The sequence below is a fragment of the Callithrix jacchus genome, chromosome 1, assembly GCF_049354715.1.
Source record: "Callithrix jacchus isolate 240 chromosome 1, calJac240_pri, whole genome shotgun sequence".
Taxonomy (NCBI): domain Eukaryota; kingdom Metazoa; phylum Chordata; class Mammalia; order Primates; family Cebidae; genus Callithrix; species Callithrix jacchus.
In genome coordinates this window covers 186,462,860-186,475,480 of record NC_133502.1, presented here as the reverse complement: position 1 = coordinate 186,475,480, position 12,621 = coordinate 186,462,860, and the positions used below count along the sequence as shown (strand labels likewise).

At 56.0% G+C, this 12,621-nt stretch overlaps 2 protein-coding genes across 33 annotated transcripts in view; both read right to left on the bottom strand.

The window, feature by feature from the left end:
- Positions 1-1,406, bottom strand: part of LOC103795837 (MAGUK p55 subfamily member 3) — a 63,215-nt gene extending 61,809 nt beyond the window's left edge. For 22 of the 24 annotated variants that reach the window (XR_008473858.2, XR_008473854.2, XR_008473857.2 and 19 more), the window contains exons 1-2: positions 1,308-1,406; positions 699-785 (exon numbers count right to left, since the gene is read on the bottom strand). The gene's annotated coding sequence lies outside the window, so the exon portion shown is untranslated. The remainder of the gene's footprint in view (positions 1-698; positions 786-1,307) is intronic. The other 2 variants (XM_035264861.3, XM_054238502.2) reach the window with 1 other exon arrangement.
- Positions 1,407-2,807: 1,401 nt separating this feature from the next.
- The window catches only part of CACNA1B (calcium voltage-gated channel subunit alpha1 B), a 247,612-nt gene continuing 237,798 nt past the window's right edge, over positions 2,808-12,621 (bottom strand). For 7 of the 9 annotated variants that reach the window (XM_054238484.2, XM_054238481.2, XM_054238488.2 and 4 more), the window contains 6 exons: positions 11,633-11,760; positions 9,303-9,438; positions 8,555-8,671; positions 6,925-7,129; positions 6,416-6,666; positions 2,808-5,886 (listed from right to left, as the gene is read on the bottom strand). In XM_054238484.2, coding sequence (XP_054094459.1) covers positions 5,356-5,886; positions 6,416-6,666; positions 6,925-7,129; positions 8,555-8,671; positions 9,303-9,438; positions 11,633-11,760 — 1,368 coding nt within the window. In that variant the 3' untranslated portion in view covers positions 2,808-5,355. Of the gene's footprint in view, positions 5,887-6,415; positions 6,667-6,924; positions 7,130-8,554; positions 8,672-9,302; positions 9,439-11,632; positions 11,761-12,621 lie in introns of those variants that run through there. The other 2 variants (XR_008473837.2, XR_013520616.1) reach the window with 1 other exon arrangement.

Below are 12,621 nucleotides of genomic sequence, written 5' to 3'. Positions count from 1 at the left end.
TTGGTCTCAAAAAATCACGTTAGAATTTTTGTGCTGTTAGACATCATAACCACCATGACTTCAAGGATCTAGCTAGACAGAATCTTAAGAGTATTTGATAAGGGGGTGTTAGGTGGATGAGTTCACAGATGTGTGCTGAGTCCCCAAGACCCCGAGAGCCTGCTGTGTCCCTGTGGGCCCTGTGGGTGAGAGCCACACTGCAGGCAGCTGGACTGGGCTGGACTGGGCAGGAGAGGGCAGCAGGTGGGAGCTTTCAGTGACAGGCCCGATCAGTTCTGTGATCCCTGTCCTGAAGCCAGTGGGAAACCAGCGTTAAAGTTAAATCAGGAGAGTGACGGGATGAGACTTATTTGTAAAGGAGATTTGGGGAACGATCACGCTGAGATCTCTGTGGCACGTGGGTGGGCCTGTGCTCCTCCAGGGGGCTGCAAATTCCCACCTGACGTGGGGCATCTACATCTGCCCAGGGGGAACCGCTGGGCAGACCCAGCCTGGGGATAGATCTGCTTTTCACCTCTGCAAAGGCTCCAGAAAAGGAAAATTGGACCCAGATGGAAAGAGACATTTTCCACTTGGCAGAGGCGGCTGCGAAGCGAAACGGGCCTGTGGACCCGACCCTCAGGTAGAAACGTGGCCCCTGCGGACCCAACCCTCAGGTAGAAACGTGGCCTCCTATACTGGGGTCACCTAGCGCTTACCTGGGAGGGATCCCTGTTTTGGATGAAAGACATTGGGGTGTTTTCTGTGAAGCTGCAGATCTGGCGCAGCAACAACCGCTGGGGGGTCTGAGAGAAAAGAGAAAGAAAACTCCATACTACCGTTGCAAGTTTCCTGAAAGTAGGAAATTACTAGGAAGCAATCTAACTTGTAAAACAACCACGTCAATTCCACATCCGTGAAGCAGATACGACAACTAACTCCACTGTAGAGACAGCTCCGGCTCAACAGCAGCTGTGAGCCGCTGTATTGTCAATATTGATTATTACGAGCGCTACGTCGGGACTGCAGGGCCGCGTGGGGAGCCCGGGGTTTATATGAACACTTTTGAATTGAGGCACTGCACGAGCATTACAGGTGTTTGCCACATGAGCACCGCGGGTATTGTATTCGTATTTCGGATGCCGTGCCTGCATCAGGAACGCTCCATTTGTGTTCTGAGGCTGCGGTGTGAACCTCCCACTGCAGTCGCCAGAACCTCGTGCGCAGAATCCAGATAGGCTATGGCTTCCAGTTTTCCACACCCAGCCCTTCTTAGTGGTCTCAAACCCGCAGCAGCCAGCGCTGCAAACAGGAAGGATTTTACTCACCACGGACATGGACTCGAGTCGTCCCAAAGCGAGGCGGCGCCGCCCCACCCTGTTCTGCCCCGTCTGTGCTGAGGAGAACATGGCTTTACCCTCACATCCGGCCCAGCACGGAAGTTGCCGGCCCAGACGACGCAGGCTGGAGGCGGTGCCTCCAAATCTGAAAGCGGGGCTCGGGCGCCACCTCCTGGCGGGCGGGGCACTGCAGAGCCCTCTTGCTCAAGGTGTGGTGTCCGTGTGCCCCCTCCTGGCGACTGGGGACACTGCCGGGCCCTCTTGCTCCCAGTGTGACAGCTGGGCGCGCCCTGCCGCATTCCTCCTATACCACTTAAAGTCGGAGTGCAGGTTTTTCAGGGCCATCAATTCTGGAAACTCAAACTGGGGAGAGCTGACGTCCCAGTTCCTAACTTGGAAGAAAGATTTTTTACCAAGAGGTCGTACAAAGACAGCAGATAACCTCATTGGGGAAAAAAATGCAGTGTGAAGAGCTTGTTGTAGAAAAAATAAGTACAGCTCAAGGGAGGAGTGGGCTGATCTTCAGGAAAACAGACCCAGGGTCCTGCGCAGGGAGCTTTATGTTGGGCTTCTCCACATTCCTTAAGTTTTTATCTCTTTTGTCTGGTTTTCCTGCTCCTGCCTTAGGTCCCCGACTTGCCCCACCCAGGCTTGTGGGACCCCCTCACTGTTGGTTGACATGCATGTACAGTGATCAATCTGAATCCACTGCTAGGGCTGGGCTTCCTGCCACTCCAGGAAGGTTCTACAATGGTCATGTCTGTACCTACTGTGCCTGCCCTACTCTGTACTTATGGTGCCAGGTTTCTCTCAAGAATGTCCCCTTTGTCCTTTTCAGCATGTAGCTAGCTATATCCCGACATTTTAACTGCAAAGTGAATGAATGATTGGGGCATCTTAGAGGAGCTCTGTGCCCCAAACTCACACAGCCTCCTGGAACCTCCCCCACCATCTATCCAACCCCAACCCCAAATCACCACCGTAATCCTAACCAACCCTAACCCTGATCCCCAGGGAAGTCAAATCTGCCTCCTCTTTCCAGGTGCTTCCCTTGATCCTCACCACACTCTCTACCTGATCCCACACTTGCATTGAAAACAAACTGCACACTGGGCACAGTGGCTCATGCCTGTGATCCCAGCACTTTGGGAGGCCAAGGCAGGTAGATCACTTGAGGTCAGGGGTTGGAGACCAACCTGGCCAATATGGTGAAACCCCATCTCTACTAAAAATACAAAAATTATCTGGGCATGGTGATGTGCACCTGTAATCCCAGCTATTCAGGATGCTGAGGCAGGAAAATCACTTGAACCTGGGAGGCAGAGGTTGCAGTGAGCCGAGATTGCACCACTGCACTCCAACCTGGGTGATGAGAGCAAAACTCTGTCTCAAAAAAACAAAACTAAACAGTTCTTACTTTCTTCTGACCCCTCCTGGCAGTGCACCCAGTCCACACCCTTGCGTATACCAGTGGCAGCATGGTGGGGCTTTTTTTTTTATTTTTTGCTAAGTTTTTATTTTAATCCAAGGACTTTGCTTCATACAAAATGTCATTGTAGAAACAATAGCAGAATCCAAAGTTTGGCTGATAAATATTACTCAGGCAGCAAACTAGTCAATCACAGAATTTTTTTTAAGTAGGTCCCAGTTGAGTTGCATGGTTGGGACTTCTTTTTTTTAACACTTCTTAAATATAAAGTTTTGCAACAAACCTTTGATTTATATCAAATATAATTAAAAATTAACAAATGAATACATTGTATCAAAAAGTACGAAGATATACATCATGCACATACTTGTATATATGTATATATGTATATATGTTACATGCACACATAACTTGTTCAAACTACAGCCACTGCTTGACTGGTTCCAGATGCAGACAACTGGGTGATGCATTTCAAATTTGGCAACTCACTATGAGATTCAGGGAACATATATGACAGCTGGAGAAGACAAACAAAACCCAAAGTCAGGGTAACGAGACATCATGTCTATTTTCCTCGCTCCCTGTGATTTTCATCAATTCCAATGCCCACAAGAGTCCAGACAAGCCAGCTAGGCTGTGTGGGTCTAGAAAAGTGGATTCTTGACCCAACACTGCCTGGGGAAATGGCTGTGGTTTTGCATGGAATGGACACATTTGACACCCAAGGTAACATGGGCTGGCAGCAGGGGGAACAAGGGACAAAACATCAGTGTCAAAATACACATCCTTCTACTCCAACGTGATCACATGCACAGTCCGAGATTCCTGGTTTATTCTATTGGAATAAAATATTCTGTTATCTTTAGAGTTTCAGAGTGTTGTGCCTTCAGGTAAGGAAATTCTATAAAAAGGTTTGGTCACAATCATGCTGAACCCCAGACCAGGCAGCGGTCTTGTGTGTTTTATTTCTATTAAATGTGTCTTTTGTTGCATAGCCCTATGGATTAATGACGTCCACACACTAAACACACCTGCACAGGCACTGCGTCTCCTGTGATACAGACACACGCACACATCACACACAATTTCTTTGAGGAGAATCATGGGGTAGAAGCCAAGAATCCAACACAGATCATCTGGAATTTCAGAACACGGAGGACACACCACCACAAACTGCCTAAATGCTCCCTTTCTTCACAAAACAAAGGGCCTCCCGGCATCTTGTTCACCTCGGACAGTGTCCTGAGTGTCGTCTTTCTCTCCTGAGCGCGGCCATGGGGTCAGACTCACTTGACTGCCTGCTCCCTGTGTCTGGTGCCAGGACAGTGCTGGGCGTCAGGTGCCCAGCCTCAGCAGCAGGAGCCGTGTCCTCCCTTGGTCACTTTCTCTGAGTTTCATTCCAGCTGGGGCTTCCTCCCTCCTGCCCTGACAGCCCCATATCCAAGCCACCAGTCAGCGTCTCCCTCCATCCTGCCAGCCTTTCCCTGTCTTTTGCCATGTGTGGAAAGAAACCTATTTCACACACCACAGAGTGTGCCCTGAGAATCCGATGCAGAACAGGCTGAACATGCCTCACACAAGCACATGTTCAGCCGCCCTGTGGCTTCCCTGGAAGTCCACCTGCTCATGGGAGGACAACGAACGGCTGCCTTGTTTCCCACCATGACGTCCAGTGCTCTCCACTGGCAAGGGCTTGCTACCTGGCTGCCATTGCGAGTACTATTCACATGCTCCCACGATGGTTCCGGAGGCCTCGTCTCACGCCACAGTGCCCAGGAGCCTGGGTGTGAGGGCCTGGCAGTCAGGCACTTGGTCAAGAGCAGCGGAGCCAGGGGCCACCTGAGGTCCACCTGGACCGGACACAGCTGCACAGGGTGTCTCCTCACACAAGCCACAAAGACACGTGGCAAAAAGCTGACATCTTTCTTCCACAGGTTTGATTTGTTAAAGTTATGTGAACATTTCCTTCCCCATTTTTCTGTTTTTCTATTTTTCCTACATCGAGTATATAGAAGTGACAAAAGAGTGAGGGGTGTTGCAATTAAAACTCAAAACTACAGCAAGAACACTTTCCAACTCGGTCCCTGTGGGGCCGACAGTGTCTGGGGGAGGGACAGAGCATGTCTGAGTGAGCGTTCACAAGCCACGGCTGGCACGAGCCTGTGTCCCACTCCCCATCCCCACCGTCCGGAGGTCTCGCTGTGCTTTCAGGCGGGCCCTGCTTCTCTGCGCTGCACGGGTGCTCCCCACAGGATGCAGAGCTCCTCACAATGGCTCCAAGCACCCACCCTGGATGCTGAGTCCCAGGACACGGGATCTGGACTCCTGGGTCCTTCTCAGCCACACACAGCAGCCTCCGGTTTAGGGTCTGGTGTGTGGTACAAGACCCAGGAAGGCAAAACAGGAAGGGGACAGAAAGAGCCGCATCCTCTAACAGGGCTTTATTCGTCATCTAGAATAAAAGGGGAGGGGGAGACAGGGTCCGCAGGAGCCTCACTAAGGTGTGCGAGGCCTCCCCCTAGGGGCTGCTGCCCCACGTGGATGATAGAACTCATCCACTGGAGCACACACCTGCTGTGTGCAGGCGTCTGGGCGGTCACGGTGCAGCTAGCACCAGTGGTCTTGGTCAGGGTGGTGGTAGCTGTGCCGTGCTCGGCCTCCTGAGCTGAGTCCCAGGGTGCAGTGGTAGCCATTGGGCACGCGGCGGAGAGGGTGAGACTGGGAGGTCAGGGAGGACACATAAGAAGTCCTAGAGGAGCGGCCCGAGTTGGTGGCCACAGCCTCCTCGAAGGTGAGCGTGTCCTCAGGCAGGGCGTGGACAGAGGCCTCACTGTCCAGACGCTGCCCCAGGTAAGGGTCGGAGCCGATCCGAGAGCCAGGGGCCAGGGGCTGGCTGAGGGGGTCTCTCTGGAGCAGGGCATTGTGTTCGGAAAGCCCACGGCTGAGCCGGCCCGGGGAGAAGGCAGGGAGGCTGGTCTGGGCCCCGGCGAAGTGGACAGGTGAGGAGTTGGCCGTCTTGTAGGTGATACTGGGGCGAGGAGTCAAGGGCGTCTGGGGGAGCTGCCTCCGTCCACCGCGCCCAGGGGTGCTAGCACCAGATGTCGACAGCAAGGGGCTCCCGTTCACGGAACCACTGCCCTACAACGAATCAAACATACAAAACTGAACCAATAGAGCACATCACACACAGGCACCTAGTGGGCAGGGAGGAGAGAGGGAGGCCATGGGGGACACGCTGGGCCATGATGGCCAGGGAGGCAACAGGCACTGTGTGTGAGGAAGGGTGGTGGTCACGATCAGGCCCAGGAATGGGGTGGGGGAGAGCAGGTGATGGAAGGGACAGGTGGGGCCCAGGGAAGAGGCCAGAACAAAAGCCCAATGACCACAGTCAGGGAAGGAGAGTCAGAAGGGACGGAGAGAGAGGTGTGGATTCGGAGTCTCGGGTCTGAAAGTGGATGAGGACACAGATCCACCATCCCAGGGTGACCCAGGCAGGAGCCTGAGGAGGACACAGCTGGGCTGGGGTGCCAATGCTGGCTCTGGGACAGGGCGCCCAGCCCTTGGGGTTGCTGGGAACGACAAAGTGCAGTGGGGAGGCCCTAGGGACAGGGCCACTGGGCTGAGGGAGAGGCTGCTGGGCCCTGACCTGCCCACCTGCTCCTCTTACCTGGGGGTGGGGTCCTGGCTCCTGGCCAGCTGTCGGTGATGTGGGGTGGCTGCTGAGGGAGGGCTTGGGCTTTGGGGGCTCACGGCCCCCAAAGCGGTCACAGGAGTAGAAGCGCTGCTTCTCTGAGGAGGAGGATGAGGGCTGCCTCCGCTCCTGGGACCGGCCCCGCTCCTGCCGGCGCTCTCGCTCCCGCTTGCAGCCTGTGGGCCCCTCTCCCAGGGGCAGCCCCGGCCCCGCAGCACTGCTTGGTGCTGGCCAGGGAAGAGGAGAAGTTAGCACAGCCAGGCCCAAGGCAAGTACCCCTGACCCCCAGGGCCAGCAGGATGGAATTCACGCGGTGCTGGGGTAAGGCTAGGGTGAGGGTTAGGGCCTGGGCCTCAGCCCCACCCTGCTCCAGCTGGTTATGGGGTCATGAGGCCCACAAAGGAAGAGGGTCCCCATGGGCTGCTTGGACACCCTGACTCGGGCCACAGCTCCCCGAGGGGCTCCCCGGGACCCTCCGCACGCACCGCCATCCGTCTCGGCAGACAGGCTGGGCCCCTTCTCCAGGGACCTCTGCTTCCTGTCCCTGCGGCGGTGGCAGCGGTGATGGTGGTGGTGCGGTGCCTGGCTAGGGGGTGGGCGGTCTGGGGTGGTGCTGCAGAGATGAGCCCCGCGGGGGCGCTGGGCCAGCGTGGAGATGGAGCGCTTCATGGGGCTGGCATCTGCGACGGGCTGCAGACAAAGGACACAGTGGGCACGCGGCCTAAGAGTGCGTCTGGGGAGGCACCGGGGTCAGCAGGGATGCAGGCAAGGGAGTGGTGGTGGAGCAGCCAGACGGAGGGGCCACATGTCCTCCATTTTGGTCGCACAGTCAGAGACCCACACTGTATCCCAGGTGGGCAGGCTGGGGGCAGACAGTGCCTGAGTCCCTGGCCCATCCCGTGTGTCCTGCCAGGAAGAGAGGCAGCTGGCTTGGAAGAACTCTGAGTGGGGCTCAGGGATACCTTTGCTGCCTGCAGTGGGATCACTCTGCCTGGCACAGGTGAGGTGAACTGACCCCTGACCTGCTTCCACAGCTGGAATCAGGACCTGTGGAAGAGCTCTGGGAGGGGTGGGGAGGGGCGGGCCCCCTCCCAGGTACACTCACCGGCAGCCGCCAGCACATCACATGTGTGAAGGAGGCCCCAGTATAGGCTGCAGGGAGTCTCAGCCTGCACCCACTCACCAGGCTGTGCCCAGGAGGGCACAGTGGGGCAGGGAAAGAGACAAGGGAGGAAGGACTGGTGGGAAGAGGAGAAACTACAAGAGGGAGGAGGGGCAGTGAGGAAAGGAAAAAGGTCTGCTGGCCACAGCAGTGGAGAGGGGAAGAGTCACAGACAAGGCCCAGGTCCACAGCTCCACAGCCCAGGACGGCTGAGGGACGGGCTGGCACAGGGGGCTCCCATCACTTTTGGCCACCTGGAGTAGGCTCAGGTTGCAGGCAAGGGCCTGGAGTTCCTCCCCAGACTCAGAGGTTGGGGTGCAGCGTTCCCAGAGCAGCCTCCGAGGGCAACCCTCCCAGTGTCCTTGCGGTAGGAGCCTCGCCTGGGAAACACGGGGCTGCCGCCATCCCCAGGCCAGAGATTCCTCTTCCTTAACCCAAAGTGTGTGTCCCAGAATGAGGAGAGCCCAGCAAGGAGCTCGGTAGCAGAAGCGGTCCAGGGACTGTCTGTGAGCAGGGAGGGTCCTCCACAGAGCCACAGGCGGGAGAGAGGGGACTGAGGTGGAGGTGAGATTTTCTGGATGAGGATGAGGTTACTGGGGGGAGTAGAGTCCCAGAGAGGAGCAGCAGAAATGATGGGGCCAGAGAGGGGTCCCTAGGCTCCACAGCCCCTGATGAGAGGCTGAGAACAGGCACAGCTGTCCCAGCAGCATCTACTGGACCTGACCCACCCTCTGGAGAAGATTTGGGGCTTAAGGCACCCAGGCTGCACCTCTGTTGGGGCCCAGTCAGGGCTGCCCGGGGTGCCTGCTCCCACCTCAGCAAAGAGCTCCACACGTGGGACCCCAGCCCTCTCCACCCAGGTCTCCTCATCTGTGGGATACCCAGAGCCACATCCCCACTTCCCCACCCTCCACGCACCAGCCCCAGGTCCTGGACCCTTCCAGACCACCCACCTGAGTCTCGGCAGCAAGGCGGGGCATGGAGGCTGCTCGGCCCTGGCTCTCCAAACCAGGCTGTGGCTCCCCATCGGGGCCCCTCCGGGTCATGCTCTGCATCTGAACATCCACAGCCTGGAGAGAGAGTACTTGCCTAGTCTGACCCCTCCCCGGACTCACCCCATGGGGCACTGCAGTCCCTCCCAAATTCACCTCAGTCTCACCTAACCCCCACTGCTGTTCACATGTTCCCCATCCTAGTCTCACATACCCCCATCCCTGTTCACACTCCCCATCCTGATCTCCTACATCCCCCATCCCTGTCTCACACGTCCCCCATCCCGGTCTCACACGTCCCCCATCCCGGTCTCACACGTCCCCCACCCCGGTCTCACACGTCCCCCACCCCAGTCTCACACGTCCCCCACCCCGATCTCACACGTCCCCCATCCCGATCTCACACGTCCCCCACCCCGGTCTCACACGTCCCCCATCCCGGTCTCACACGTCCCCCATCCCGGTCTCACACGTCCCCCATCCCGGTCTCACACATCCCCCACCCTGGTCTCACACGTCCCCCATCCTGATCTCACACGTCCCCCATCCTGATCTCACACGTCCCCCACCCCAGTCTCACATGTCCCCCATCCTGGTCTCACACGTTCCCCATCCTGTTCTCACACATCCCCTAACCCTGTCTCACACATCCTCCATCCAGATCTCACGTACCCCCATTCCAGTCTCACTGGCCCCCAGGGATGCTCACCAGTGCTCCTGACTGCCCCACAGGAATCTCTGTGGAGTGGCCACGCTCCAGGGGTGGCCTGGACTCAAGGGGTGCATCCTGGGTCCTCTGAGTGCCCCAGGAGACAGACTCCTTGATGCCACTCTCTTGGTTCTGTCTGTGGCAGAAAAGACAAATGGACTCCTGTGGAGTCAGAAGCCGCAGGTGCCTCACCAATAGCCTGGCACCTCAACCTGCCAGACATCTCCACTACATGCAGCAGAGGCTAGGGAGCCCCAACATGGCCTGTGCACGCTGGACCCAAGCAAAGCCTCATCAAAGGACATGGATCCAAAACAGGGTCAGAGCAGGAAGGGATTCAGAGAGGCAGAGAGGATGCAGAGCACCAGCTCCTGCCCCATGTGCTCATGTGTGAGGCGGGCCTGGGCCTGCCACCCCAATCTGGATGAGGGACTGATCTGTGAAGCGGGAGCAGGGACTGTCCTTGCCACACAGGATTATCTTGGGGAAGAATGGGGCCACATGTGCAGAGCCTGTGTTAGGACAGTAGCTACAGAAATCCTGCCTATGGTAGCAGACAGAGAGAAGCTGTCACGGAGGGGAGGCCTGGGCCAGGCTCAGAAGCTGTTGGGGAGGGGATTAGCTGGGATGGGCACAGAAGAAGCTGTCATGGAGGGGATGAGCTGGGACGGGGTGGCCTTGCCCGGGACTCTTCCAGGGGCTTCTTCCCCCAGGGGTCCCTTGCTGGTGGCTCCTCCTCACTTCTCTGACCCACCCCACCCCACCCTCAGCCATGACGAGCCTTTCCATCCCTTGGCTCTCTGCTGGGGTGGAGCCTTCTGGTGGAGGCCACCCCATACCTGCTCCCCATCTGCCTGCCCCAATGGTCCCACACGGAAATACCCTTGCACTGGTATTTCTCATCACTTGTCTCCCAGCTGGCATGGAATCTCCTTGGCTGAGTGCTCACTCCCACGTTCGGTGAAGCACTGACTACATTCTTAGTCTTGCAGGTTGAGTGGCATTGATCACTCTGAGCTCAGAGTGGAGGCTGATGGTCTCAGTGGACCACACTCTGATCACAGCAGTGGGTGCAGAGATGGCAGAGAAACACACTGGTGGTTTCTGAGGCTTCTGAGAAGCCCCATCCTTTATCTTCCGAGAGTTGCAAGCAGCTCTTCTCCTTCCATGCTGTCTGGGGCACTGCAGCCCCTGCTAGCACTAGGCCAAGAGCAGCCGCGGTAGCAGGCTGGTGCTGAGAGGAGGAATGGTCAGAGCTGGCCCCTAATGCACTGATAACCCTGAAATCACACCATATCCAAGGCCAGGTGTATGCTCAACACGCTCACTAAATGGCTCAATAAACACCCTCGCCAGACCCAGTCTGAGTAGGAGTTCCTTATCTTGCCATACAGGAGTTATAATTGATTCAGGTAGAAACTATCATCACAGAAATAAGAAGCTCAGTTTCCTGCTGAAAGCTTGGCTTACATAAACCCCAGACACCTCACTATCCCCTCCCACCTACACATACAAGCAGAATCAGGAGTTTAAATGAAAGAAAGGTTTTCATCAGCATGCCAAAAGCAGACTGTGGGAACAGGGGAGCTGTTGGGGCCTCGGGAGTCAGTCCCCAGGATCTGGGTCCTGAGATTTGGGGGCACACTTTTCTGGCACAAAGTGGGAAAAAGTGATGGTTCTTTTAAGTTACCTGCTTCTGGGTGGTTTGTTATCAAGAAATACTGTGGCAAGAGTTAAGTGATAAAAAAGAACCTTAACAATTTGTTACAAAATATAACAGCTTCAGAAATCAGTGCCAAAGGGGAGATCTGAGAGGAAAAGTGTCTTACAGGGTTAGAAAAGCAGGAGGCCACTGACAGAAAGGGGTGGGAGCTGGAGCTGGAGTCTCAGCATCTGCTGCCATGGAGGGCTGATGAGGAACAGGGGCAGGGGCCTCTTGTCTGAAAGGGAAGCAGGTGCATGCAGCGGAAATGGGACACGGTCTAAGTGCTGTTAGGAAGGTGGGTTTGATGAGGCACCTGTCTAATGTCACAGGGAACAATTTTAAAATCTCAGCAAAAGAAGAGCCCTCGACTGCTCTCAGGCAGCAAGGAAAACAAGCAGAGCCAGCCCCTGAGAACTGAGACATGACCTGGGGCTCTCTGTCCTTGGAGGGCAGCCAAGGGCCTGGGTACACGGTCGGGTGGCAGATATACCCCTCAGGTGCCTCCAAGCTGGTGAACTCAGAGGCCAGCAGAAGTGAGAGCCAGGGAGGTCAAGGTCAAGGAAATGAGATGTCTGCTTGCTCCTTTACTGGCTTTGGGCCCCCTCCTTTCCATCCGGATACTCACATGGCCCCACCATTGCTGAGGGAGGTGGAACTCTTCTGTCGAAGGAAAACCCGGGCTCCTCGGAGCACAGCTGGCTGCGTCTGCTCCAGGGTGGCCTTCAAAGGGTGGAACAGGGACACAGGACCCATCTGCAAAGAAGGCAAAGGGAAGGGAAAGACCTCCAATGGGCCTGCAATGCAATGTGGCCTCCTCAACCTGCTCTGACCCCTTGGCACAGGGCAATGTTCAAGCCCAGTGTCAGGGCTCTTTCCCCTTAGCAAGGGGCCACCTGCTTTCCCTGTTCCCACCCTGTCCCTAAATATGAGCATGTGACCAAAACAATGAAGCAGGCCGAGGGACCCTTACAGCATCTCCTCAAACCCCCGGGCCTGTCATGACTTCAGAAAAGCCATGTCACCTCTCAAAACCTCAGTTCCCTGCTACACAATTAGGGGATTCAACCAGATTACAGGTGGCAACAAGATTCCATCTAATGATCACCTTGAATTGGCTGGTAGGAGTTAGGGTTAGGGTTGGGCTGAGCAGAATTCTGAGATTTTAGGGCTGGGGAAAACTGCTGGCTGGATTAGTGATGTCTACCCCAGATGTCAGAATGGAAGGTGTGGCCTGACCACCAGATATTCTCCATCTGGGGTCTGGATTAGCATCCCCGGAAACTCTGGACACCTGAAGAATTTTCTAGCAGAGAGACTACATATGGTCACCAAAGACATGGCTGTGTGGGAAGGATGACATCGGAAGACGGGCCCCCAAACCATCTCAGCCAGAGTCAAGAACAGAACAGACAGTGGTCCTGAACCTATACATCTGAATTTGTTTGGTCTCTGTGTGAAGGGAAAACCATTCTCCTTCCGCCTCCCCAAACAATCCTCCTCAAATGGTCTTCACATCTTCTCTTCCACCCCTTAACAGTGGTGACACTGCCCAGGGCAGCCCTCATCTTCTGGCCCTGGGTGCTGGCTTTCTATGTCGGGAGCTGCCCAGTACCA